The sequence below is a fragment of the Pelodiscus sinensis genome, chromosome 22 (assembly GCF_052426305.1).
Source record: "Pelodiscus sinensis isolate ZL-2025 chromosome 22, ASM5242630v1, whole genome shotgun sequence".
In the NCBI taxonomy this organism is placed as follows: Eukaryota; Metazoa; Chordata; order Testudines; family Trionychidae; genus Pelodiscus; species Pelodiscus sinensis.
Window position 1 is genome coordinate 27,323,494 of NC_143073.1, and position 27,730 is coordinate 27,351,223.

Sequence of the window (27,730 nt, forward strand, 5' to 3'; positions counted from 1 at the left end):
CAAGGTTCTAACCCATCCCCCCTAGACACCCCAGTGCTCCCTGTGCCCCCCCAGCCCCCCTCACACAGGGGAGAGGTTCTAACCCATCCCCCCTCCCCTCAGACATCCCAGGGCTCCCTGTGCCCCCCCAGCCCTCTTTACACAGGGGAGAGGTTCTAACCCATCCCCCCTCCCCTCAGACACCCCAGTGCTCCCTGTGCCCCCCCAGCCCCCTCACACAGGGGAGAGGTTCTAACCCATCCCCCATCTGCCCTCAGACACCCCAGTGCTCCCTGTGCCCCCCCAGCCCCCTCACACAGGGGAGAGGTTATAACCCATCCCCCACCTCCCTCACACACCCCAGTGCTCCCTGCGCCCCCCAGCCCCCCTCACACAGGGGAGAGGTTATAACCCATCCCCCCACCTGCCCTCAGACACCCCAGTGCTCCCTGTGCCCCCCAGCCCCACCTCACACAGGGGAGAGGTTCTAACCCATCCCCCCCTCCCCTCAGACACCCCAGTGCTCCCTGTGCCCCCCAGCCCCCTCACACAGGGGAGAGGTTATAACCCATCCCCCCACCTCCCCTCAGACACCCCAGTGCTCCCTGTGCCCCCCAGCCCCCCTCACACAGGGGAGAGGTTATAACCCATCCCCCCACCTGCCCTCAGACACCCCAGTGCTCCCTGTGCCCCCCAGCCCCACCTCACACAGGGGAGAGGTTATAACCCATCCCCCCTCCCCTCAGACACCCCAGTGCTCCCTGTGCTCCCCAGCCCCCCTCATACAGGGGAGAGGTTATAACCCATCCCCCACCTCCCCTCAGACACCCCAGTGCTCCCTGTGCCCCCAGCCCCCCTTACACAGGGGAGAGGTTATAACCCATCCCCCACCTCCCACAGACACCTCAGTGCTCCCTGTGCCCCCCCAGCCCCCCTTACACAGGGGAGAGGTTCTAACCCATCCCCCCACCTCCCCTCAGACACCCCAGTGCTCCCTGTGCCCCCCAGCCCCCCTCACACAGGGGAGAGGTTATAACCCATCCCCCACCTCCCACAGACACCTCAGTGCTCCCTGTGCCCCCCCAGCCCCCCTTACACAGGGGAGAGGTTCTAACCCATCCCCCCACCTCCCCTCAGACACCCAGTGCTCCCTGTGCCCCCCAGCCCCCCTCATACAGGGGAGAGGTTATAACCCATCCCCCCCTCCCCTCAGACACCCCAGTGCTCCCTGTGCCCCCCAGCCCCCTTACACAGGGGAGAGGTTATAACCCATCCCCCACCTCCCCTCAGACACCCCAGTGCTCCCTGTGCCCCCCAGCCCCCCTCACACAGGGGAGAGGTTATAACCCATCCCCACCTCCCCTCACACACCCCAGTGCTCCCTGTGCCCCCAGCCCCCTCACACAGGGGAGAGGTTATAACCCATCCCCCACCTCCCCTCACACACCCCAGTGCTCCCTGTGCCCCCCAGCCCCCCTCACACAGGGGAGAGGTTATAACCCATCCCCCACCTCCCCTCAGACACCCCAGCGCTCCCTGTGCCCCCCCAGCCCCCTTACACAGGGGAGAGGTTATAACCCATCCCCCACCTCCCACAGACACCTCAGTGCTCCCTGTGCCCCCCCAGCCCCCCTTACACAGGGGAGAGGTTCTAACCCATCCCCCCTCCCCTCAGACATCCCAGGGCTCCCTGTGCCCCCCCAGCCCCCCTCATACAGGGGAGAGGTTATAACCCATCCCCCACCTCCCCTCAGACACCCCAGGGCTCCCTGTGCCCCCCAGCCCCCCTCATACAGGGGAGAGGTTATAACCCATCCCCCACCTCCCCTCAGACACCCCAGGGCTCCCTGTGCCCCCCAGCCCCCCTCATACAGGGGAGAGGTTATAACCCTCCCTCCTTCCCTCACACACCCCAGTGCTCCCTGTGCCCCCCAGGTAGCAGTGCCCCCCGGCCGGTGGGGGAGGGGTGGGTGGTTGATCGGGAGCCCAGCACAGAACAGAGCTTGTGCCCGTGGGGAGCTGGGACCTGCCACAGGCTCCATCTGGCCCCCGGCCCCTCCCCAGGGAACATGCCCCCAGCTGGGCTGGCGGGTGTGTCCCTCAGTGGGCGGGGGGGGGGGGGGCGTGGCGCTGGCCCTGGGTTGGGTCCATGTGAGAATGCATGACGGCGGGGGGGGGGGGGGGGCTGAGAGCTGTGCAGATCGGCCAGGCCCAGCTCCCCGCACACCGCCCTCCCCCCCAGAGCTGGGAGGCACAGTGGGGAAACTGAGGCTCATGAAGAACATTCTCCCTGCGTCCCACCAGCTTCCTGGGTTTGTGGCAGCTCCGGGAGGGCAGTGGGGGCCAGTGGGTAGAGCTGGGGGCGGGGCTGCCGGGTCTCCCCCGCTGACTCCGTGCCCCCCGCAGGCCGCACCTCGGTGGACGTCTTCTCCTCGCAGATGTTCCGCTTCCACCTGCAGGCCGGGCGCTGGGAGCGCGTGGTGCCCGCCGGGGGCAAGGCGCCTGCTGCCGCTGGGCACTCCATGGTCTTCTACCCACCCTCCCGCGCCCTGCTCGTCTACGGGGGCCACCGGCCCTCCACGGCCCGGTGAGTGGGGCTGGGCGGGGGGGGCGCTGGGAGCGCGTGGTGCCCGCCGGGGGCAAGGCGCCTGCTGCCGCTGGGCACTCCATGGTCTTCTACCCACCCTCCCGCGCCCTGCTCGTCTACGGGGGCCACCGGCCCTCCACGGCCCGGTGAGTGGGGCTGGGCGGGGGGGGCGCTGGGAGCGCGTGGTGCCCGCCGGGGGCAAGGCGCCTGCTGCCGCTGGGCACTCCATGGTCTTCTACCCGCCCTCCCGCGCCCTGCTCGTCTACGGGGCCACCGGCCCTCCACGGCCCGGTGAGTGGGGCTGGGCGGGGGGGGGCGCTGGGCGGGGGGGGCCCTGGGAGTGCGTGGTGCCCGCCGGAGGCAAGGCGCCTGCTGCCGCTGGGCACTCCATGGTCTTCTACCCGCCCTCCCGCGCCCTGCTCGTCTATGGGGGCCACCGGCCCTCCACGGCCCGGTGAGTGGGGCAGGGCAGGGGGGGTGCTGGGAGCGCGTGGTGCCCGCCGGGGGCAAGGCGCCTGCTGCCGCTGGGCACTCCATGGTCTTCTACCCGCCCTCCCGCGCCCTGCTCGTCTACGGGGGCCACCGGCCCTCCACGGCCCGGCGAGTGGGGCTGGGCGGGGGGGCGCTGGGCGGGGGGGCCCTGGGAGTGCGTGGTGCCCGCCGGAGGCAAGGCGCCTGCTGCCGCTGGGCACTCCATGGTCTTCTACCCGCCCTCCCGCGCCCTGCTCGTCTATGGGGGCCACCGGCCCTCCACGGCCCGGTGAGTGGGGCAGGGCAGGGGGGGTGCTGGGAGCGCGTGGTGCCCGCCGGGGGCAAGGCGCCTGCTGCCGCTGGGCACTCCATGGTCTTCTACCCGCCCTCCCGCGCCCTGCTCGTCTACGGGGGCCACCGGCCCTCCACGGCCCGGTGAGTGGGGCTGGGGGGGGGGGGGCGCTGGGCGGGGGGGGGCGCGTGGTGCCCGCCGGGGGCAAGGCGCCTGCTGCCGCTGGGCACTCCATGGTCTTCTACCCGCCCTCCCGCGCCCTGCTCGTCTACGGGGGCCACCGGCCCTCCACGGCCCGGTGAGTGGGGCTGGGCGGGGGGGGCGCTGGGCGGGGGGGCGCTGGGAGCGCGTGGTGCCCGTCGGGGGCAAGGCGCCTGCTGCCGCTGGGCACTCCATGGTCTTCTACCCGCCCTCCCGCGCCCTGCTCGTCTACGGGGGCCACCGGCCCTCCACGGCCCGGTGAGTGGGGCTGGGCGGGGGGGGGCGCTGGGCGGGGGGGCGCTGGGAGCGCGTGGTGCCCGCCGGGGGCAAGGCGCCTGCTGCCGCTGGGCACTCCATGGTCTTCTACCCGCCCTCCCGCGCCCTGCTCGTCTACGGGGGCCACCGGCCCTCCACGGCCCGGTGAGTGGGGCTGGGCGGGGGGGGCGCTGGGCGGGGGCAGGGGCTCATACCCCGGCCCTCTCGCCCCCAGGTTCAGCGTGCGGGTGAACAGCAGCGACTTGTTCCACGTGGACCTGCGGCACTGGACCCCCCTGCGCGGGCGCGAGGCCCAGCACGGCCCCCGGGAGCGCGCCTTCCACAGCGCCAGCCTCGTGGGCAGCTACATGGTGGTGTATGGTGAGTGGCCCCTGGCCTCTGCCTGCCCCGGGCCCTCCCCGGCCCCCCGGGTCCTCTGCCTGCCCCGGGCCCTCCCCGGCCCCCCGGGTCCTCTGCCTGCCCCGGGCCCTCCCTGGCCCCCCGGGCCCTCTGCCGCCCCCCCCACCAGGGTCCCCGGCCCCCCAGGTCCTCTGCCGCCCCTCCACCAGGGTCCCTGGCCCCCCGGGTCCTCTGCCTGGCCCTGGCCCTCCCCCGGCCCCCCAGGCCTTCTGCCGCCCCCACCAGGGTCCCTGCCCCCCGGGTCCTCTGCTGCCCCCCACCAGGGTCCCCGGCCCCCCAGGTCCTCTGCTGCCCCTACCAGGGTCCCCGGCCACCCCAGGTCCTCTGCCTGCCCCTGGACCCCCAGGCCCTCTGCTGCCCCCCACCAGGGTCCCCGGCCCCCCAGGTCGTCTGCCTGCCCCGGGCCCTCTGCCACCCCCCACCAGCCTCCCTGACCCCCTGGGCCCTCTGCCTAACTCGCTGAGTCCTCACCAACCTTCCTGGTCCTTGGCCATTTGCCAGCCCCCCACCAGCCTCCCTGACCTCCTGGTCTCTGCTGGCCCCTGATTCCCCCCAGCCCTCTGTCCCCTCCAATGGCCCCTCTGCCTCACCCCACTGCCCCCTCCTGCCACCCCCTGGGCCTTCCACTGGCCCCCTGCCCCCGGCTCTCTGCCTGCCCCGTGCTGCTGCCCACGTCTGAGCCCTCGTTGGCAGGGGGCAACGTGCACTCGCATTACCACGAGGAGAAGTGCTACGAGGACGAGGTGTTCTTCTACCACCTGGGCTGCCACCAGTGGGTGCCTGGCCAGGCGCTGGTGCGGATCCTGCCCCACGGTGAGTTCTGGGGCCCTCGGCAGCAAGGGGCACCCTCCCGGATGGGGGGCTGAGGGCAGGGCCCCCTGGCTGTGGGTTGGGGGGCGCGATAAGAATGTGAGAGCTGAGCAGAGGCCCATGCAGCCCCGTGTCCTGCCTGCGCCAGCGGCCCCCAGGACCCCTCCCTGTTGCCCGTTGCCAGCCCGGCCAATGGCCCGTCCCTCTTCTGAACCCTGTTCAAGTCCCGAGCGTCACCACACCCTCTGGCGAGGAGTTCCACAGGTTGGCGCCGGCTGCGTGAAGAAAAGCTTCCTTTGGCTTGTTTCAAACATGCTGCCGATTCCCTTCGGCGGGTGAGCCCCAGCTCTCGTGTTACGGGAGCGAGTCGGTAACTTTCCCTCCTTCACGTTCTCCACGCCCCGGCTCGGCCCCCGGCTCGCCTCACTTCTGAGCCGAGAAGCCCCAGTCTTGGGGATCTCCCTTCCCGGCCCCTGCTGCTTCGTGGGGCCCTTTTGGGGTCTTGTCCAGCGCCGAGAGCTTTGGGATCGGCCCCCCCCCCGTCTGCGCGCAGGTTCCGGGCGCCCCACGGATTCCCAGGCGATGAGATTCGTCGCAGTGGCTCCGTGGCTCCGTGGCTGCGGGCGCTGGCGGCGCTGGGGGACTGTTCCGAGGACTCTGCGCGGCGCCGCCCGGGTCTCTGCAGCGCTTGTAGCTACTTCAGCCCCAGTGTCGCCGCAGCGTCGGGATCCCGCGTCCCACCGGCGTCGCTCTGCACTCGCCAGCGCGGGGCTCCTGCCGCCGTGGGGCTGCCCCTCCCCTGGGCCTGGGGGAGCCTCCTGACTGTTCCCAGGCTGCTCCCGGCTCCCCTCTCCTGCGCCGCTCAGTGGCGCCTACTCCCCCCATGAGCCCGGCCCTGTGACTGGGGGGCAGGATCAGGCCCAGTGTGGGCCCCTGGGGCGCGGCTCACCCCCCCGAGACCCGCCCTGTGTCCTGCCTTCCCCCAGCGACCCCCCGAGAGGCCCTGCCCCCCCCAGCAGCCTCCTCCCCCCCACGCCTCTGCTGAGGGGCCTTGTCAAGGGCTTGTGGGACCCACGTGCGCTGCAGCCCCCGGACCTGTGGGCCCCTCCCAGAGCGCAGGGTGGGGGGGCAGGACCCCCCGGCAGACCCACCTCGCCTCTGCCCCCCAGGCTGGGTTCCCCCGGGTCGCACCCATCTGGGCTGCCCCAGTGTCCCAGCCAGTCTGCCGGGCGCAGGCCAACCGGCCGGGGGCTGCCGGCCCCTGTGGAGCCGGTCAAAGGTCGGCGCCGCTTTGGCTCCCTCGGCCCGTGGGTCAGACCCAAGGCCCAGGCGCGGTGCCCAGTGTCGGGGGTCTCTGAGAGCTCTGGGTGCCCCCGCCTGTTCCTGTCACTTGGTCAGTTGGTTCCAAAGTCCCCTCGGATCTGCCCCGGCCCAGCCCGGCTCAGGGCTGGGAACTCCCCTCCCGCCCGGCCAGCAGCACGGGGCACAGACCCATGGAGGTTCCTGGCCGTGCCCGTCTTGCCCTCGCGGCTCCCTGCCTGGGGGTGTAAAACCCGGTGCTAGGGGCTGCCCCTGGTGCTGGTGAGCGTGTGGCCCTCTGTGCTGCTCTCAACTTTCCCCACTGGAGAGGGGGAGTGCGAGGCTGCCCCACGGACGGGCGGGGAGAGCGCGGGGGCCCCCCTTGGATGGGTGGGGAGTCCTGAGGGGTAAGCGCGGGGGCCCCCCTTGGATGGGTGGGGCGTACTGAGGGGGGAGCGCGGGGGCCTCCCTTGGATGGGTGGGGAGTCCTGAGGGGTAAGCGCGGGGGCCCCCCTTGGATGGGTGGGGAGTCCTGAGGGGTAAGCGCGGGGGCCCCCCTTGGATGGGTGGGGAGTCCTGAGGGGTAAGCGCGGGGGCCCCCCTTGGATGGGTGGGGCGTACTGAGGGGGGAGTGCGGGGGCCCCCCTTGGATGGGTGGGGGGTACTGAGGGGGGAGTGCGGGGCCCCCCTTGGATGGGTGGGGGGTACTGAGGGGGGAGTGCGGGGGCCCCCCTTGGATGGGTGGGGGGTACTGAGGGGTAAGCGCGGGGGGGCCCCCATGGACAGGCAGGGGGACCGAGGAGGGAGCGCAGGGACCCCCCCCGCACAGGCAGGGGGGACTGAGGGGGAGCGCGGGGGCCCCCGGATGGCGGCCCGAGGCCTGACGCTGCTCTCCCGGCAGAGGGGGCGGGGCCGGCGGCGGGGGGGGGGAGCGCGGGGGCCCCCAGGCGGGGGGGGAGTGCAGGGGCCCCCGGCAGGCGGCCCGAGGCCTGACGCTGCTGTCCCGGCAGAGGGGGCGGGGCCGGCGGCCCCCGGGGGGGGGGGAGCGCGGGGGGCCCGGAAGGCGGCCCGAGGCCTGACGCTGCTCTCCCGGCAGAGGGGGCGGGGCCGGCGGCCGGGGGGCGCTACTCGCACGTGGCGGCCGTGCTGCAGGAGAACGTGCTGCTGGTGGCCGGGGGGTTCAGCGGGGCCCCCCGCGGGGACCTCGTGGCCTACAAGGTGCCGACCTTCGTCTTCCAGGTGCCTGCCCAGAACGTACGTGCCCTGGGCCCCCCCTTGCGCCCCCCACGGGCCCTGAGGCTCTGGCCTGCGGCGGGGGTGCGGGTCCCTGGCTGTGGGGGGGGGGGAGGTTCCTGGCTGGGGAGGGGCCGAGGGAAGAGGGTGTCAGTGTGGGGGGGGGGGTCCCCGGGCCCTGCCCCCCCAGTCAGAGGGGACTCTCCGGTGGCAGGTAGAAGAGAAGGTCTGTCGGGTCCCGGGACTTGTCACAGGAGCCAGGCGCAGTGTGGGGGGGGGCGGAGGGGACGGACCCAGAGCCAGGGCCCTGCCCCCCCCCCAGTGTCCTCTGCCAGCCGAGACCCCCTCCCACCCGCAGCAACCGGTCCCAGCCTGCCGGCAGCCCCGCCCCCAGGCGAGGTGTCACCTGCCCCCCCCACGGCTCAGATGTGCTGAGCTGGGGCAGCCCCCCTCAGTGAGAGTCCCCCCCCACTCCCAGCCCCGCCGGGCAACAGCGCGGTGCCCAGGGAAACTGAGGCATCGGCGGGGGTTACGACAGTGGGAATCGCCCAGCCGAGCGCCCCGGAGCCCCCGCTACCGCACAGCACAGGAGTCCCTGCCGGGGGGTCCCTGGCTGGGGCAGGGGCTGAGGGGGGGCCCCTGGCTGAGGGAGGGGAGGTCGGGGTCGCCGGGGCCGGAGCAGCCCCCCCTCACTGGGCTGTCCCCACAGTACCACCTGGATTACTGCTCCATGTACACGGAGAGCGGCACGTGCGCCCAGGACCCCGGGTGTGCCTGGTGCCTGGACGCCTGCCAGAGCCCCGCGCCCCACAGCGGGGTAAGCACCCCCGGCCCGGCCCCGCCCCCCGCCTCCGCCCCGGCCCCCGGCCCCGCCCCCCGCCTCCGCCCCCGGCCCCCCGCCCCGCCCGGCCCCGCCTCCGCCCCGGCCCCCGCCTGGCCCCCGCCCGGCCCCGCCTCCGCCCCGGCCCCGCCTGGCCCCCGCCTCCGGCCCCGCCCCGGCCCCGCCCGGCCCCCCGCCCTGCCCTGCCTTGACTGTGTCTCTCGCAGTGCCCCAGCTCCGGCTGCCTGGGCCTGGCCCGGCTCCTCGTGGACTGCGAGTCCTGCCTGGCCTTTGGGGGGGCCGGGCCCCCCCTTCCCCGCGCCCCGGGGCCCTTCGGATGGTGTGTGCAGAACGAGACGTGTATGCCGGTTGCAGGTGAGTGCCCCCCAGCCCCGCCCGCCGGCCCCCCGGCCCCGCCCGCATAGCCCCAGCCCCGCCCACCGGCCTGCCCCCAGCCCCGCCCGCCAGACCCCCAGCCCCACCCGCCGGCCTGCCCCCAGCCCAGACCCCCAGCCCCACCCGCCGGCCTGCCCTCAGCCCCCCAGGCCCCGCCCGCCGGCCCCCCCCTTCCCCGCGCCCCGGGGCCCTTTGGATGGTGTGTGCAGAACGAGACGTGTATGCCGGTTGCAGGTGAGTGCCCCCAGCCCCGCCCGCCGGCCCCCCGGCCCCGCCCACATAGCCCCAGCCCCGCCCGCCGGCCTGCCCCCAGCCCCGCCCGCCAGACCCCCAGCCCCGCCCACCCGGCCCCTGCCCCCAGCCCCACCCGCCAGACCCCCAGCCCCGCCCGGCCTGCCCTCAGACCCCCAGCCCCGCCCGCCCGGCCCTGCCCTCAGCCCCCCAGACCCCTCCCGCATAGCCCCAGCCCCGCCCGCCGGTCTGCCCTCAGCCCCCCAGGCCCCGCCCGCCGGCCTGCCCTCAGCCCCCCAGACCCCACCTGCCTGCCCCCCAGGCCCCGCCTGCATAGCCCCAGCCCCGCCTGCCGGCCTGACCTCAGCCCCCCAGGCCCCGCCCGCCTGTCCCCCAGGCCCCACCCGCATAGCCCCAGCCCCGCCCGCCAGCCTGTCCCCAGGCCCTGCCCGCCTGCCCCCCAGCACTGCCTGCCCTCAGCCCCCCGCCCGCCGGCCTGCCCCCCAGGCCCCGCCCGCATAGCCCCAGCCCTGCCCACCGGCCTGCCCTCACCCCCCGCCCGCCTGCCCTGCCTGCCCTCAGCCCCCCGCCCACCCGCCTGCCCCCCCAGACCCCGCCCGCCTGCCCCCAGCCCTGCCTGCCCTCAGCCCCCCGCCTGCCGGCCTGCCCCCCAGGCCCCGCCCGCATAGCCCCAGCCCTGCCCACCGGCCTGCCCTCACCCCCCGCCCGCCTGCCCTGCCTGCCCTCAGCCCCCCGCCCACCCGCCTGCCCCCCCAGACCCCGCCCGCCTGCCCCCCAGCCCTGCCTGCCCTCAGCCCCCCGCCCGCCTGCCCCCAGACCCCGCCTGCATAGCCCCAGCCCCGCCCGCTGGCCTGCCCTCAGCCCCCCGCCCACCTGCCCCCCAGCCCTGCCTGCCCTCAGCCCCCCGCCCGCCTGCCCCCCAGACCCCGCCTGCATGGCCCCAGCCCCGCCCGCCGGCCTGACCTCAGCCCCCCGCCCACCCCCCAGCCCTGCCTGCCCTCAGCCCCCCACACGCCGGCCTGCCCCCAGCCCTGCCTGTCTGCCTGCTCTCAGCCCCCCATCTGCCTGCCTGCCCCCCAGGCCCTGCCCGCATAGCCCCAGCCCCGCCTGCCGGCCTGCCCTCAGCCCCCCGCCCGCCCACCTGCCCCCCAACCCCATCCACCTGTCCCTCAGCTGCCTCTGCTGCAGCCTGAGGGGACTCTCAGGCGGCAGGTAGAAGAGAAGGTCTGTTGGGTCCTAGGACTTGCTCCAGGAGCCAGGCGCAGCCAGCACAGCCCGGGGGGCAGAGCCCCCCCCCCAGGCCAGCTAGACTCCCCCCATCCCTGAGCCAGCCGAAAACTCACTCACACCCAGTAACTGCCCCCCCCCCCCGTCCTGCTGCCCGGCCCCTGGTGCTATCGCTGTCACTGGGCCTCAGGCTGAACCTGCTCCCCAGTGAGTCGCGCCCGGCCCCCCCCCCCCCATGCTGCAGTGCCCGGGGAAACTGAGGCACAGACACACAGGGCAGGACCAACGCAAAGACAGTGAATACAGACCCCACCACCTGCCCACCCGCCTCTTCTCCCCCGCCGGGGCGGGGCTGGAATCCCTGGGGGGCACCCCTGGGCTGTGGCGTACGCAGAGGTTGTATTTACTCGGGGACATAGGGCAGGGGCTGATCTCTGAGGGGAGGTTGGGGGGCTGTGTTCCCTGAGGGAATGGGGAGAGGGAGTAGGTTGGGGGGTTGTTCCCTGGGGCGGGAGGTTGGGGGCCTGCATTCCTTGGGGCGGGAGGTTGGGGGGCTGTTCCTTGGGAGGGGAGAGGTCGGGGGGGCTGCATTCCCTGTGGGGAGGAGAGAGGTCGGGGGGCTGCATTCCCTGTGTGGAGGAGAGAGGTTGGGGGGCTGTTCCTTGGGAGGGGAGAGGTCGGGGGGGCTGCATTCCCTGTGTGGAGGAGAGAGGTTGGGGGGCTGCATTCCCTGTGGGGAGGAGAGAGGTCGGGGGGGCTGCATTCCCTATGGGGAGGAGAGAGGTTGGGGGGCTGCATTCCCTATGGGGAGGAGAGAGGTTGGGGGGCTGCATTCCCTGTGGGGAGGAGAGAGGTCGGGGGGCTGCATTCCCTATGGGGAGGAGAGAGGTTGGGGGGCTGCATTCCCTGTGGGGAGGAGAGAGGTCGGGGGGGCTGCATTCCCTATGGGGAGGAGAGAGGTTGGGGGGCTGCATTCCCTGTGGGGAGGAGAGAGGTTGGGGGGCTGCATTCCCTGTGGGGAGGAGAGAGGTTGGGGGGCTGCATTCCCTATGGGGAGGAGAGAGGTCGGGGGGCTGCGTTCCCTGTGGGGAGGAGAGAGGTTGGGGGGCTGCATTCCCTGTGGGGAGGAGAGAGGTCGGGGGGGCTGCATTCCCTGTGGGGAGGAGAGAGGTCGAGGGGGCTGCATTCCCTGTGGGGAGGAGAGAGGTCGGGGGGCTGCAGTCCTTGTGGGGAGGAGAGAGGTCGGGGGGGCTGCATTCCCTATGGGGAGGAGAGAGGTTGGGGGGCTGCAGTCCTTGGGGCGGGAGGTTGGGGGGCTGTTCCTTGGGGGGAGGGGGGAGATTGGGGGCTGCACCGGGGGGCCTGTGAGGACTCCGCCTCCCCCCAGAGCAGAGCCGCTGCCGTGTGGGGCAGCTGTCGGGCACCTACGGCTGGTGGGGGCCGCGTCCCGACTTCGTCACCTCCCTGGCGAGCTGCCAGCGCCAGAACTTCCTGCCTGGCCTGCACCTGCTCACGTACCAGCACCCGCGCAACGGCTCGCAGCCCGACAAGGTGGGCGGGGCGGGGGCGGGCACCGGGGTGGGGGGGAGCGAGGGGGCCAGGCCCCAGGGTTGCTGTGGGGGTGAGGGCACTGCTGGGGGAAGTGCGCAGCGCCTGCGGGGGGGAGCTGACGGCACTGCTGGGGGAAGTGCGCAGCACCTGCGGGGGGGAGCTGAGGGCACTGCTGGGGAAGTGCGCAGCGCCTGCGGGGGGAGCTGACGGCACTGCTGGGGGAAGAGCGCAGTGCCTGCGGGGGGGAGCTGAGGGCACTGCTGGGGGAAGTGCGCAGTGCCTGCGGGGGGGGAGCTGAGGGCACTGCTGGGGGAAGAGCGCAGCGCCTGCGGGGGGCAGCTGAGGGCACTGCTGGGGGAAGTGCGCAGCGCCTGCGGGGGGAGCTGAGGGCACTGCTGGGGGAAGAGCGCAGTGCCTGCGGGGGGCAGCTGAGGGCACTGCTGGGGGAAGTGCGCAGCCTGCGGGGGGGGCAGCTGAGGGCACTGCTGGGGAAGTGCGCAGCGCCTGCGGGGGGGAGCTGACGGCACTGCTGGGGAAGAGCGCAGCGCCTGCGGGGGGCAGCTGACGGCACTGCTGGGGGAAGTGCGCAGCGCCTGCGGGGGGAGCTGACAGCACTGCTGGGGGAAGTGCGCAGCGCCTGCGGGGGGAGCTGACGGCACTGCTGGGGAAGTGCGCAGCGCCTGCGGGGGGAGCTGAGGGCACTGCTGGGGGAAGTGCGCAGTGCCTGCGGGGGGAGCTGACGGCACTGCTGGGGGAAGAGCGCAGCCTGCGGGGGGCAGCTGAGGGCACTGCTGGGGAAGTGCGCAGCGCCTGCGGGGGGAGCTGACGGCACTGCTGGGGGAAGTGCGCAGCGCCTGCGGGGGGGCAGCTGAGGGCACTGCTGGGGAAGTGCGCAGCGCCTGCGGGGGAGCTGACGGCACTGCTGGGGAAGAGCGCAGCCTGCGGGGGGAGCTGACGGCACTGCTGGGGAAGAGCGCAGCCTGCGGGGGGGAGCTGAGGGCACTGCTGGGGAAGTGCGCAGCGCCTGCGGGGGAGCTGACGGCACTGCTGGGGGAAGTGCGCAGCCTGCGGGGGGGAGCTGAGGGCACTGCTGGGGAAGTGCGCAGCCTGCGGGGGGAGCTGACGGCACTGCTGGGGAAGTGCGCAGCGCCTGCGGGGGGAGCTGACGGCACTGCTGGGGGAAGTGCGCAGCCTGCGGGGGGAGCTGACGGCACTGCTGGGGAAGAGCGCAGCCTGCGGGGGGAGCTGAGGGCACTGCTGGGGGAAGTGCGCAGTGCCTGCGGGGGGGAGCTGACGGCACTGCTGGGGGAAGAGCGCAGCCTGCGGGGGGGCAGCTGAGGGCACTGCTGGGGAAGTGCGCAGCGCCTGCGGGGGGAGCTGACGGCACTGCTGGGGGAAGTGCGCAGCGCCTGCGGGGGGGCAGCTGAGGGCACTGCTGGGGAAGTGCGCAGCGCCTGCGGGGGAGCTGACGGCACTGCTGGGGAAGAGCGCAGCCTGCGGGGGGAGCTGACGGCACTGCTGGGGAAGAGCGCAGCCTGCGGGGGGGAGCTGAGGGCACTGCTGGGGAAGTGCGCAGCGCCTGCGGGGGAGCTGACGGCACTGCTGGGGGAAGTGCGCAGCCTGCGGGGGGGAGCTGAGGGCACTGCTGGGGAAGTGCGCAGCCTGCGGGGGGAGCTGACGGCACTGCTGGGGAAGTGCGCAGCGCCTGCGGGGGAGCTGACGGCACTGCTGGGGGAAGTGCGCAGCCTGCGGGGGGAGCTGACGGCACTGCTGGGGAAGAGCGCAGCCTGCGGGGGGAGCTGACGGCACTGCTGGGGAAGTGCGCAGCGCCTGCGGGGGAGCTGACGGCACTGCTGGGGAAGAGCGCAGCCTGCGGGGGGAGCTGACGGCACTGCTGGGGAAGTGCGCAGCGCCTGCGGGGGAGCTGACGGCACTGCTGGGGAAGTGCGCAGCGCCTGCGGGGGAGCTGACGGCACTGCTGGGGAAGAGCGCAGCCTGCGGGGGGAGCTGACGGCACTGCTGGGGAAGTGCGCAGCGCCTGCGGGGGGAGCTGACGGCACTGCTGGGGAAGAGCGCAGCCTGCGGGGGGAGCTGACGGCACTGCTGGGGAAGAGCGCAGCCTGCGGGGGGAGCTGACGGCACTGCTGGGGAAGTGCGCAGCGCCTGCGGGGGAGCTGACGGCACTGCTGGGGAAGAGCGCAGCCTGCGGGGGGGCAGCTGACGGCACTGCTGGGGAAGAGCGCAGCGCCTGCGGGGGGAGCTGACGGCACTGCTGGGGAAGAGCGCAGCCTGCGGGGGGAGCTGACGGCACTGCTGGGGAAGAGCGCAGCCTGCGGGGGGAGCTGAGGGCACTGCTGGGGAAGAGCGCAGCCTGCGGGGGGAGCTGACGGCACTGCTGGGGAAGAGCGCAGCCTGCGGGGGGAGCTGAGGGCACTGCTGGGGAAGTGCGCAGCGCCTGCGGGGGGAGCTGACGGCACTGCTGGGGGAAGTGCGCAGCGCCTGCGGGGGGAGCTGACGGCACTGCTGGGGAAGAGCGCAGCCTGCGGGGGGAGCTGACGGCACTGCTGGGGAAGAGCGCAGCCTGCGGGGGGAGCTGACGGCACTGCTGGGGGAAGTGCGCAGCGCCTGCGGGGGGAGCTGACGGCACTGCTGGGGGAAGTGCGCAGCGCCTGCGGGGGAGCTGACGGCACTGCTGGGGGAAGTGCGCAGCGCCTGCGGGGGGAGCTGACGGCACTGCTGGGGAAGAGCGCAGCCTGCGGGGGGAGCTGACGGCACTGCTGGGGAAGAGCGCAGCCTGCGGGGGGAGCTGACGGCACTGCTGGGGAAGAGCGCAGCCTGCGGGGGGAGCTGAGGGCACTGCTGGGGAAGTGCGCAGCGCCTGCGGGGGGAGCTGACGGCACTGCTGGGGAAGAGCGCAGCCTGCGGGGGGAGCTGACGGCACTGCTGGGGAAGAGCGCAGCCTGCGGGGGGAGCTGACGGCACTGCTGGGGAAGAGCGCAGCCTGCGGGGGGAGCTGACGGCACTGCTGGGGAAGTGCGCAGCACCTGCGGGGGGAGCTGAGGGCACTGCTGGGGAAGTGCGCAGCGCCTGCGGGGGGAGCTGACGGCACTGCTGGGGGAAGTGCGCAGCGCCTGCGGGGGCAGCTGACGGCACTGCTGGGGAAGTGCGCAGCGCCTGCGGGGGGAGCTGACGGCACTGCTGGGGGAAGTGCGCAGCCTGCGGGGGGGCAGCTGAGGGCACTGCTGGGGAAGTGCGCAGCGCCTGCGGGGGGAGCTGACGGCACTGCTGGGGGAAGTGCGCAGCCTGCGGGGGGGCAGCTGAGGGCACTGCTGGGGAAGTGCGCAGCGCCTGCGGGGGGAGCTGACGGCACTGCTCGGGGAAGTGCGCAGCCTGCGGGGGGAGCTGACGGCACTGCTGGGGAAGAGCGCAGCCTGCGGGGGGAGCTGACGGCACTGCTGGGGAAGTGCGCAGCGCCTGTGGGGGGAGCTGACGGCACTGCTGGGGAAGAGCGCAGCCTGCGGGGGGAGCTGACGGCTCTGTCTGGCCCCCAGGTGTCCATCGTGCGCAGCACGACCATCACGCTGAGCCCCAGCGCCGAGACCGACGTCTCCCTGGTCTACAAGGGCTTCATCTACCCCCTGCTGGCCGGGCCCCCCCCGGCTCCCCCCATCTCCGTCTGGGCCCGCGTCCAGCGCCTCCATGTGGTCGCCCAGCTGGGCCGTGCCCCCAACTCTCCCGAGCTGGTAAGGGGGCAGCTGGGCTGGGGCAGGGGGCCCTGAGGGGGGGAGGGGCTGGCGGGGAGGCTCCGCATGGTGGGGAATCTGGGGCAACGTGGGGCCGGGGGGTCTGGGGGGGCAGTGGGGGATGGGCAGGGACTGAGGGCTCCCAGGGCAGGGTGTTGGCAGGTGGGTCAGCAGGGAGCTCTGTGGGGTGGGGCTTGGTGAGGATTGTCGGCCCCGGTCCCTCCCTTTGGCATTTACATAAGGAAGTGGGGTGCTGTGGGGGGCGCAGAGGGGCGCTGACCCCCGGCGGATGCAGGAGGAGGTGGGGCAGGGCGCAGTGGGGCAGGGCGCAGTGGGGCTGACCCCCGGCGGTTGCAGGAGGAGGTGGGGCAGGGCGCAGTGGGGCAGGGCGCAGTGGGGCTAACCCCCGGCGGTTGCAGGAGGTGGGGCAGGGCGCCGTGGGGCAGGGCGCAGTGGGGCTGACCCCCGGCGGTTGCAGGAGGAGGTGGGGCAGTGGGGCAGGGCGCAGTGGGGCTGAGCCCCGGCGGTTGCAGGAGGAGGTGGGGCAGGGCGCAGTGGGGCAGGGCGCAGTGGGGCTGACCCCCGGCGGTTGCAGGAGGAGGTGGGGCAGGGCGCCGTGGGGCAGGGCGCAGTGGGGCTGACCCCCGGCGGTTGCAGGAGGAGGTGGGGCAGGGCGCAGTGGGGCAGGGCACAGAGGGGTGCTGACCCCCGGCGGTTGCAGGAGGTGGGCGCAGTGGGGCAGGGCGCAGTGGGGCTGACCCCCGGCGGTTGCAGGAGGTGGGGCAGGGCGCAGTGGGGCAGGGCGCAGTGGGGCTGACCCCCGGCGGTTGCAGGAGGTGGGCGCAGTGGGGCAGGGCGCAGTGGGGCTGACCCCTGGCGGTTGCAGGAGGAGGTGGGGCAGGGCGCAGTGGGGCAGGGCGCAGTGGGGCTGACCCCCGGCGGTTGCAGGAGGAGGTGGGGCAGGGCGCCGTGGGGCAGGGCGCAGAGGGGCTGACCCCCGGCGGTTGCAGGAGGAGGTGGGGCAGGGCGCAGTGGGGCAGGGCGCAGTGGGGCTGACCCCTGGCGGTTGCAGGAGGAGGTGGGGCAGGGCGCAGTGGGGCAGGGCGCAGTGGGGCTGACCCCCGGCGGTTGCAGGAGGAGGTGGGGCAGGGCGCCGTGGGGCAGGGCGCAGTGGGGCTGACCCCCAGCGGTTGCAGGAGGAGGTGGGGCAGTGGGGCAGGGCGCCGTGGGGCAGGGCGCAGTGGGGCTGACCCCCGGCGGTTGCAGGAGGAGGTGGCGCAGTGGGGCAGGGCGCAGTGGGGCAGGGCGCCGTGGGGCAGGGCGCAGTGGGGCTGACCCCCGGCGGTTGCAGGAGGAGGTGGGGCGCTGGGCCATGCAGCAGGAGAAGGAGACGCGGCCCCTGCAGCGCCCGGGCGCCCGGCGGCTCTTCCCGGAGCCGGGCCCCAAGTACCTGGTGCAGGTCGAGGGGCACGTCAACGGCTCGGGCGCCGGGCAGAGCAGCGAACTCACCCTGGTCTGGGACCGCACCGGAGTGCCGGGGGGCAGCGTGAGTAACCCCGCCCCCCGCGACCCCCGGCCCCTGCCCCCGCCCCCCCGTGACCCCCGGCCCCCCGCGACCCCCGGCCCCGCCCCCCCCGCGACCCCCCGCGACCCCCGGCCCCGCCCCCCGCGACCCCCGGTCCCCCGCCCCCCGCAACCCCCGGCCCTGTGCCCCCCCACGACCCCCGACCCCCGGGCTGTGCCCCCCGCGACCCCCGACCCCCGGCCCTGTGCCCCCCACCACCCCCGCGACCCCCGGCCCTGTGCCCCCCGCGACCCCCGACCCCCGGCCCTGTGCCCCCCCGCGACCCCCGGCCCTGTGCCCCCCGCGACCCCTGGCCGGCCCTGTGCCCCCCGCCACCCTCGGCCCCCCAGCCGGCCCTGTGCCCCCCGCGACCCCCCGCCAGCCCTGTGCCCCCCCGCGACCCCCGGCCCCCTGCCGGCTCTGTGGCCCCCACAGCCCCCCTTGTGCCCCCATGTGCCCCTGTACCCCTGCTGGCCCTGTGCCCCCCCACAACCCTCCGGGCCCTCTGCCGGCCCTGTGGCCCCCACAGCCCCCCCATGTGCCCCTGTACCCCCTGCCGGCCCTGTGCCCCTCCTGGGTGCTCTCCGCTGGGCCCTGCCCCCTACATCCAGGCGGGACTCTCAGGCGGCAGGTAGAAGAGAAAGTCAATTGGGTCCCAGGACTTGTTAGAGGAGCCCGGGGGGGGGGGGGGGGGGGGAGGTTTCTAGAGCCAGGGCCCTGCCCCCCCCCCCGTGTCCTCCACTAGCCAAGACCCTCTCCCAGCACCTGCAACCACCCCCCTTCCGCCCCCCTGCTCAGGTCACAGGGCAGCCTGAGGGATTACTGCGGACGTGCTGAGCTGGGCCCCCCTCACTGAGAGCCACCCCCCCCCAGGCAGCGGCACAGTGCCCAGGGAAACTGAGGCACGGGCACCGGATTACAACAGAGCTGCGCAGGAGAGTGGGACTCGCACAGCCGAGCGCCCACACTCCCAGCTGTGCCGCACCCCCATATCCATTACCCTTCCCCCTGCCTTGTGGGGACCCCCTCTACCCCAACCCTCCAGGGGCTGGTGGGGTAAGGAGGAGCTCTGGGGCGGGTGTGGGGCAAGGAGGGGCTCTAGTGGCCGGGGGCCTCTGGGATAATGAGGGGCTGTGGGGCACTTGGGAGGCCTGTAGTGTGCTTGGGGGGCATTTTGAGGAGCTTGGGGGGGGGCTGTGGAGTCCTCAGGGGTGCTGTGGGGCACTTGGGGGGGCTGTGGGGCGCCTGGGGGCTGTGGGGCACTTGGGGGGCTGTGGGGTGCTCAGAGGGGTTCTGGGGGGCTGTGGGGCACTTGGGGGGGCTGTGGGGTGCTCAGAGGGGTTCTGGGGGGCTGTGGGGCACTTGGGGGGGCTGTGGGGTGCTTGGGCATTTTGAGGAGCTTGGGGGGGCTGTGGAGTCCTCAGGGGTGCTGTGGGGCACTTGGGGGGCTGTGGGGTGCTCAGAGGGGTTCTGGGGGGCTGTGGGGCACTTGGGGGGCTGTGGGGTGCTCAGAGGGGTTCTGGGGGGGCTGTGGGGCACTTGGGGGGGTTGTGGGGTGCTCAGAGGGGTTCTGGGGGGGCTGTGGGGCACTTGGGGGGGCTGTGGGGTGCTCAGAGGGGTTCTGGGGGGGCTGTGGGGCACTCGGGGGGGCTGTGGGGTGCTCAGAGGGGTTCTGGGGGGGCTGTGGGGCACTCGGGGGGGCTGTGGGGTGCTCAGAGGGGTTCTGGGGGGCTGTGGGGCACTTGGGGGGGCTGTGGGGTGCTCAGAGGGGTTCTGGGGGGGCTGTGGGGCACTTGGGGGGGCTGTGGGGTGCTCAGAGGGGTTCTGGGGGGCACTTGGGGGGGCTGTGGGGTGCCTGGGGGCTGTGGGGCACTTGGGGGGGCTGTGGGGTGCTCAGAGGGGTTCTGGGGGGGCTGTGGGGCACTTGGGGGGCTGTGGGGTGCTCAGAGGGGTTCTGGGGGCTGTGGGGCACTTGGGGGGCTGTGGGGTGCCTGGGGGCTGTGGGGCACTTGGGGGGGCTGTGGGGTGCTCAGAGGGGTTCTGGGGGGCTGTGGGGCACTTGGGGGGCTGTGGGGTGCCTGGGGGCTGTGGGGCACTTGGGGGGGCTGTGGGGTGCTCAGAGGGGTTCTGGGGGGCTGTGGGGCACTTGGGGGGGCTGTGGGGTGCCTGGGGGCTGTGGGGCACTTGGGGGGGTTGTGGGGTGCTCAGAGGGGTTCTGGGGGGGCTGTGGGGCACTTGGGGGGGGCTGTGGGGTGCTCAGAGGGGTTCTGGGGGGGCTGTGGGGCACTTGGGGGGGCTGTGGGGCGCTCGGAGGGTTCTGGGGGGGCTGTGGGGCACTTGGGGGGGCTGTGGGGCGCTCAGAGGGGTTCTGGGGGGCTGTGGGGCACTTGGGGGGGCTGTGGGGTGCTCAGAGGGGTTCTGGGGGGGCTGTGGGGCACTTGGGGGGGCTGTGGGGTGCTCAGAGGGGTTCTGGGGGGGCTGTGGGGCACTTGGGGGGGTTGTGGGGTGCTCAGAGGGGTTCTGGGGGGGCTGTGGGGCACTTGGGGCTGTGGGGTGCTCAGAGGGGTTCTGGGGGGCTGTGGGGCACTTGGGGGGCTGTGGGGTGCTCAGAGGGGTTCTGGGGGGCTGTGGGGCACTTGGGGGGCTGTGGGGTGCTCAGAGGGGTCCTGGGGGCTGTGGGGCACTTGGGGGGCTGGGGTGCCTGGGGGCTGTGGGGCACTGGTGGGGGCTGTGGGGTGCTCAGAGGGGTCCTGGGGGGCTGTGGGGCACTCGGGGGGGCTGTGGGGTGCTCAGAGGGGTCCTGGGGGGGGCTGTGGGGCACTGGGGCTGTGGGGTGCCTGGGGGCTGTGGGGCACTTGGGGGGGCTGTGCTCAGAGGGGTCCTGGGGGGGCTGTGGGGCACTCGGGGGGCTGGGGTGCTCAGTGTTCTGGGGCTGTGGGGCACTTGGGGGGGCTGTGGGGTGCCCAGAGGGGTTCTGTGGGGGCTGTGGGCAATTTGGGGGGCTGTGGGGTCAAGGGGTTCTGGTGGGGCTGTGGGGCACTGGGGGCTGTGGAGGCCACCCTAGGGGTGCTGTGGGGCACTTGGGGGGGCTGTGGGGTGCTCAGAGGGGTTCTGGGGGCTGTGGGGCACTTGGGGGGGCTGTGTGGGTGCTCAGAGGGGTTCTGGGGGCTGTGGGGCACTTGGGGGCTGTGGGGCGCTCGGAGGGGTTCTGGTGGGGCTGTGGGGCACTTGGGGGGCTTGGGGTGCTCAGAGGGGTTCTGGGGGGGCTGTGGGGCACTCGGGGGGCTGTGGGTGTGCCTGGGGGCTGTGGGGCACTTGGGGGGGCTGTGGGGCGCTCAGAGGGGTCCTGGGGGGCTGTGGGGCACTTGGGGATGGGCTCTGGGGCGCCGGAGGGCCGTGGGGCGCCTGGCTCACCCCTCTCCCCGCAGGAGATCTCCTACTTCTTCCTGGAGCCGTTCCGTGGGGGGCCCTGCCCTCCTACTCCCCGTGCCTGGCCTGCCTGGCCGACCAGGGGCTGTGGCTGGTGCCCGCTCAGCGCCCGGGCCACGGCGGCTGGAGGGCCCGGGGGGCCCCTGCGGGGGGCTCCGTGCGCCTCGCTCCCGGCGCCAGCAACTGCGCCCTGTGCGAGGAGCACCGGGACTGCCACGCTGCAGCGCCGTGAGTCGGGGCCGGCGGGAGGACTGGGCCCCTCCCCCCCATGGGCCCCCACGGGCCCCCTCCCCCCATACGCCCCCCTCCACCCCTGCCCCCTCCCCCCACGGGCCCCCCTCCCCCATAAGCCGCTCCCTCCCCCCCATGGGCCCCCTCCTCCCCCCTCACGGGCCCCCTCCACCCCCCATGGCCCCCTCCTCCCACGGCCCCCTCCCCCATGGGCCCCCTCCGCCCCCCATGGACCCCCTCCCCACGGGCCCCCTCCCCCATACGCCCCCCCTCCACCCATGGGCCCCCTCCACCCCCCATGGACCCCCTCCCCCCACGGGCCCCCTCCCCCCATACGCCCCCCTCCACCCATGGGCCCCTCCACCCCCCATGGGCCCCCTCCCCCCACGGGCCCCCCCCCACGGGCCCCCTCCCGCCCCCATGGGTCCCCTCCGCCCCCCATGGACCCCCTCCCCCCACTGGCCCCCTCCGCCCCCATGGACCCCCTCCCCCCCACGGGCCCTCCCCCCCACGGGCCCCCTCCCCATAAGCCGCCCCTCCCCCTCACGGGCCCCCTCCCCCATAAGCCGCCCCCTCCCCCCCACGGTCCCCTCCCCCCATGGACCCCCTCCCCATAAGCCCCCCTCCACCTCCCATGGGCCCCCCTCCACGCCCCCCATGGGCCCAGGCTCAGGCTGCAGCTGGGGGCCAGTGGGGCCAGCTCCAGCGCCCAGATGCCCCAGCGAGGGGTTCGGTGGAGACGTGTCCCCTGCACACGCCAGCGTGGGGTGGGGAAGGGCAGGGGGCGGGGCCAGGGGTGGGAGCAGGGGGCGGCCGGGGCCAGGCTGGAGCAGGGGGCGGGCCGGGAGCAGGGGGCGGGGCCTGGGGTGGAGCAGGGGGTAGCCAGGGGCGGGAGCAGGGGGCGGGGCCTGGCTCGGCCGAGGGGGTCTCTGAGCCCGTGTCCCCCCAGGACCCGTTCTGGCAGTGGCAGGTGAACGGGAACAGGAAGGGGGAGGTGCTCTGTAGCCGCCGGCCGCAGCCCCTCGCCATCCGCCGGGCGCCCCCACTGCCCGCCCCGCGCGCCAGCCAGCCTGTGAGTGCTCGCCCGGCTGCACGCCGCAGCGGGGCCAGGGCGGGGTGGCACACGGGGGTGGGATTGGGGAGAGGGGAGGATGGCACACTGTGGGCGGGGCCACGGGCGGGGTAGCACACGGGGAGGGGGTTGGGGGGAGGGGAGGATGGCACACCATGGGCGGGGCCAGGGGCGGGGGCACATCAGGGCGGCACATGGGCAGGGCTGTGGGCAGGGCGGCACATGGGGGGGCAGGGCTGGGGGAGGGAGGATGGCACGCTATGGGTGGGGCTGGGGTGGGGCAGGGTGCCACACTGCGGGGCGGGGACGGGGGTGGGGCAGGGCGGACACACTGTGGGCGGGGCTGGGGCAGGCGTGGGGGTGGGCGGCACACCAGGGGGCGGGGGTGGGAAGGGTGACACACTGTGGGCGGGGCTGGGGCAGGTGTGGGGGTGGGGGCGGCACAGCAGGGGCGGGGGGTGGGGAAGGCGACACACTGTGGGCGGGGCTGGGGCAGGTGTGGGGGTGGGGCGGCACACCAGGTGGGGCGGGGGTGGGGAAGGGCTTACACACTGTGGGCGGGGCTGGGGCAGGTGTGGGGCGGGGCGGCACACCAGGGGCAGGGGTGGGGCAGGGCGACACACCATGGGCTGGGCAGGGGGCGGGGCAGGGGCGGGGCCAGGGTTGGGGCAGGGCAGCACGCCGTGGGGCGGGGCCAGCCCACACACCGGCGTTCCCCCAGGCGGCGCACGTGCGGCGGTGCCTGTCCAACGCCAGCCAGTGCGCCTTGGTGCCAGTCGACCCGCAGCTGTCCTTCTCGCCACCTACCTGGCCAAGTACCCGGTGGACGGTGCGCCGGGGCTGGGATGACAGGTGAGGGGGCTGGGGAGCCAGGGGGCGGGGCCGGGGGAGCCAGGGGGCGGGGGGCGGGGCCAGGGGGAGCCAGGGGGCGGGGCCGGGGGAGCACAGGGGGCGGGGGGGGCGGGGCCAGGGGGAGCCAGGGGCGGGGCCGGGGGGGAGCCAGGGGCGGGGCCGACTCGTCCCCTCTCCTGCCCCCCAGCGTCCATTCGGTGCCCCAGTGCCTGGACTGCGCCCGGTTCAACGCCTGCGGGACCTGCCTGGCAGCACTCGAGTGCGGCTGGTGCGGGAACTCGGACAACCCCACGCTGGGCAGGCAACTGCCCCCCCCGCCCGCCCCAGGGGCCGGCCAGCCCTGCCCCCGCCCCGCCGCCCCAGGGGCCGGCCAGCCCCGCCCCCCGCCCGCCCCAGGGGCCGGCCAGCCCCGCCCCCGCCCCCCGCCGCCCGCCCCAGGGGCCGGCCAGCCCTGCCCCCCCCCCCGCCCCCGACCCAGGGCCGGCCAGCCCTGCCCCCCCCGCCCGCCCCCAGGGGCCGGCCAGCCCTGCCCCCGCCCCCGCCGTCCCCAGGGGCCGGCCAGCCCTGCCCCCGCCCCCGCCGCCCCAGGGGCCGCCAGCCCTGCCCCCCGCCCCCGCCCCGCCCACCCCAGGGGCCGGCCAGCCCTGCCCCCCCCCGCCGCTTCGCCCAGGGGCCAGCTAGCTTGCCCCGCGTCAAGAACGTTCCCCGCGGACCGGCCCGTTCCCCGCGCAATCGCCGCGACCGGCCCGTTCCCGCGCCAAGAACGCCCTTCGCGACCGGCCCGTTCCCGCGCAACGCCCGCGACCGGCCCGTTCCCCGCGCGAGAACGCCCCGCGACCGGCCCGTTCCCGCGCGCAACGCCTGCCGGCCTGCTCCCCCGCGCAACGCCCGCGACCGGCCTGCTTCGCGCGCAACGCTCAAGGATCGCCCGTCTTCGCGCATTAACGCTTCGCGATCGCCTGTTTTCACAACGCCATGATCGGCCCGTTCCTTCATTAACGCCCCGCGATCGGCCTGTTCCCGCGCAACGCCCCGCGATCGTCTGCTCCCGCGCGGAACGCCCCACGACCGGCCCGTTCCCCGCGCAACGCCCGGCGGACGGCCTGCTTCTTCACAACGCCTCGCTGACCGCCCGTTTCACAAGAGACGCCAGCTTCGCGGGACGTCTGCTCCTTATTAAACGCTTCGCTGATCGCCTGTTTCATGCGCTTAACGCTTTCGCGATCAAGCCTGTTTCACAGAACGCTTCGGCGATCGCCTGTTTCATAAGAACGCTTTCAAGGGATCGCCTGTTTCGCTACAGAACGCTTTCAAGGATCGCCTGTTTCTTCATTAACGCTTTCAAGGATCGCCTGTTTTCAGCAGAACGCTTCTGCTGATCGTCGCGAGCCTCTTCATTAACGCTTCTTCGGCGATCGCCTGTTTTTCAACGCTTTCGCGATTGCCTGTTTCTTCATAAACGCTTACATCGTTCGTTTTCGCCATATTAACGCTTGACCGCCTGTTCTTCATGCGAACGCTTTCGCGATCGTCTGTTTTCATGAACGCTTTCATACCGTTCGTTTTCATAAGAATGCTTGCTGACCGCCTGTTTCGGCGCGTTAACGCCTTCACGACGCTCCGGTTCTCATAAGCCATGACCGCCTCCGCCCTTTCACAACGCTTCATGACCAGCCCGTCTTCTTCAACGCTTGCTGACTGCCTGGTTCCCGCAGACGTCGCCTCAAGGATCGTCTGTTTCTTCATTAAACGCTCTGCTGACCGTCTGTTTTCATGGGCGCACGGCCTTCATACCGGTTTGTTCCCGCTGGGCGCACGGGGCTTGCTGATCGTCTGTCCCCGCTGCTTAACGCCTCTGCTGACTGCCTGCTCCCGCCTAACGCTTCTGCTGATCGTCTGTTTCGCCTAAACGCCCGCGTCGTCTGTTTCACAACGCTTGCTGATCGTCTGTTTCCACAACGGCTTCTGGCGGGATCGTCTGTTTCGCCAACGCATTTCCCCGCGGCCGGCCTGCTCCCGCGCAACGCCTGCGGACTGCCTGTTTCTTCACAACGCCATGATCGTCTGTTTCAAGAACGCTTCGCGATCGCCTGTTCCCGCGCAGACCCTGCTGATCGGCTCGTTCTTCACAACGCCCATGATCGTCTGTTTCGACAAGAGATCGCCGTTTTCATGATCGGCCTGTTTTCATAAGAGACGTCATTTCATGATCGCCTGTTTCGAGGCGATCGGGCTTCATGGATCGTCTGTTTCATACAAGAACGCTTTCGCCGATCGTCTGTTCCCGCTACAAGAACGCCCCGCGGACCGGCCCGTTCCCCCGCTACAAGAACGCCCCGCGGACCGGCCTGTTCTTCATAACGCCTGATCGTCTGTTCTTCATACAGAAACGCCCCCGCGGATCAAGCCCGTCTCCCCCGTTGCAGAACGCCCCGCTGACCGGCCCGTTCTTCAATCGCCTGACGGCCCCAAGAACGCCCCGCGGATCGTCTGCTTCCTCTTCATTAACGCTTCACGGATCGTCTGTTTCTTCATTAACGCTCAAGGATCGTCTGTTTCTTCATTAACGCTGGCGGATCGTCTGTTTCGTTGGGCGCACGCTTCAAGGATCGTTCGTTTCCTCGTTAACGCTTGCTGATCGGCTCGTTATTTCACAAGAACGCTTCATGATCGTCTGTTCTTCATAAGAACGACTTCTTCATGATCGTTCGTTCGAAGAACGCTTCATGATCGTCTGTTCTTCAACGCTCTGATGATCGTCTGTTTCACATAACCCTGACTGCCTGCTCTTCACAAACGCCTGACCGTCTGTTTCCCGCGCAGACGCCGCCCATGACGTCTGTTTCTTCATTAAACTACTTCACACTGCCTGTTCCTCATACGCACGTTTGCTGACTGCCTTGTTCCCACATGATCGCCATACTGTCTGTTTCATGACCGGCTTGTTGACTGCCTGGTTTCTTACGAACGCTTGCTGACTGGGTTCGTTGTTTTCGCCGACCGTCAAGGCTGGTTCGTTTCACATAAACGCTCTATGATCGACCCGTTGCTCCCCCCACAACGCTTGCGACCGGCCTGTTCTTCATTTAATCGCTTCGTTGCTGTCTGCTCCCCCGTTACAGAACGCTCCGCGCGGGATCGGCCCGCCTTCATAATAAGAACGGCTTTCATGATCGGCCTGTTTCGTTACAGAACGCCTCATGGGATCGGCTCCGTTCCTCACATGACCGCTCATGATCGTCTGTTTCTCATTTAAACGCTTCCTCAAGGACCGTCTGTTTCCGCCTAAACGCCTGTGGCTGACCGACCTGTTCCCCCCACAAACGCCCGCGACCGGCTCCGTTTCGCCCAACGCTCTTCATCTGGGCCGTCTGCTCCACAAGAACGGCCCGCGATCGTCTGTTCTTCACACCGCCTCGCTGATCGTCGAGCCTTCAACGCCTGATCGTCTGTTTCTTCACAACGCTTGCTGGATCGTCTGTTTCTTCATTAACGCTGACGTCTGTTTCTTCATTAAACGCTTCTTGATCAGCCTGTTTCTTGCGGCAGGCCCGCTGATCGTTCGTTTCAAGAACGCTCATGACCGGCTCATTCCCCGGGCTAAGAACGCCAAGGATCAGTTAGTTTCATACAGAACGCTCATGATCGTCTGTTTCTTCACAACGCTTGCTGACCGGTTCGTTTCACAACGCCATGATCGTTCATTCCTTCACAACGCTCAAGGATCGCCCGTTTTCACAAGGAGACGCGCCCCGCGGACGGCCCGCTCCTTCACAACGCCCTCGCGTTCCCCCGCGCGCAAACGCCCCCCGCGACCGGCCCGTTCCCCCGCGCGCAAACGCCCCCCGCGACCGGCCCGTTCCCCCGCGCCAACGCCCCCGCGACCGGCCCGTTCCCCCGCCCAAACGCCCCCGCGACCGGCCCGTTCCCCCGCCCAAACGCCCCCGCGACCGACCCGTTCCCCCCCACAAACGCCCCCGCGACCGGCCCGTTCCCCCGCCCAAACGCCCCCGCGGCCGGCCCGTTCCCCCGCGCGCAAACGCCCTCCGCGACCGGCCCGTTCCCCCGCGCCAACGCCCCCGCGACCGGCCCGTTCCCCCGCGCGCAAACGCCCCGCGACCGGCCCGTTCCCCGCGCGCAAACGCCCCCCGCGACCGGCCCGTTCCCCCGCGCGCAAACGCCCCCCGCGACCGGCCCGTTCCCCCGCGCGCAAACGCCCCCCGCGACCGGCCCGTTCCCCCGCGCGCAAACGCCCCCCGCGACCGGCCCGTTCCCCCTTCACAAACGCCCCCGCGACCGGCCCGTTCCCCCTTCACAAACGCCCCCGCGACCGGCCCGTTCCCCCTCACAAACGCCCCCCGCGACCGGCCCGTTCCCCCTTCACAAACGCCCCCGCGACCGGCCCGTTCCCCCTTCACAAACGCCCCCGCGACCGGCCCGTTCCCCCGCGCAGACGCCGCCCCCGCGACCGGCCCGTTCCCCCTTCACAAACGCCCCCGCGACCGGCCCGTTCCCCGCGCCAACGCCCCCGCGACCGGCCCGTTCCCCCGCGCGCAAACGCCCCCCGCGACCGGCCCGTTCCCCCGCGCGCAAACGCCCCCCGCGACCGGCCCGTTCCCCCGGCGCAAACGCCCCCGCGACCGGCCCGTTCCCCCGCGCGCAAACGCCCCCGCGACCGGCCCGTTCCCCCTTCACAAACGCCCCCGCGACCGGCCCGTTCCCCCTCACAAACGCCCCCGCGACCGGCCCGTTCCCCCTTCACAAACGCCCCCGCGACCGGCCCGTTCCCCCTTCACAAACGCCCCAGCGACCGGCCCGTTCCCCCGCGCCAACGCCCCCGCGACCGGCCCGTTCCCCCGCGCGCAAACGCCCCCCGCGACCGGCCCGTTCCCCCGCGCGCAAACGCCCCCCGCGACCGGCCCGTTCCCCCGCGCGCAAACGCCCCCCGCGACCGGCCCGTTCCCCCGCGCGCAAACGCCCCCGCGACCGGCCCGTTCCCCCCGCGCGCAAACGCCCCCCGCGACCGGCCCGTTCCCCCTTCACAAA

At 73.0% G+C, this 27,730-nt stretch overlaps 1 protein-coding gene across 1 annotated transcript in view; it reads left to right on the plus strand.

Moving 5' to 3' along the window:
* MEGF8 (multiple EGF like domains 8) overlaps positions 1 to 27,730 on the plus strand; it is a 90,254-nt gene that overhangs the window by 14,393 nt on the left and 48,131 nt on the right. The window contains 12 exon segments of the mRNA XM_089772762.1: positions 2,386 to 2,566; positions 4,021 to 4,166; positions 4,899 to 5,018; positions 7,411 to 7,568; positions 8,257 to 8,364; positions 8,595 to 8,742; positions 11,630 to 11,793; positions 15,345 to 15,536; positions 16,888 to 17,082; positions 20,529 to 20,644; positions 20,646 to 20,801; positions 22,872 to 22,985. Of these exon segments, the coding sequence (XP_089628888.1) occupies positions 2,386 to 2,566; positions 4,021 to 4,166; positions 4,899 to 5,018; positions 7,411 to 7,568; positions 8,257 to 8,364; positions 8,595 to 8,742; positions 11,630 to 11,793; positions 15,345 to 15,536; positions 16,888 to 17,082; positions 20,529 to 20,644; positions 20,646 to 20,801; positions 22,872 to 22,985 (1,798 nt within the window).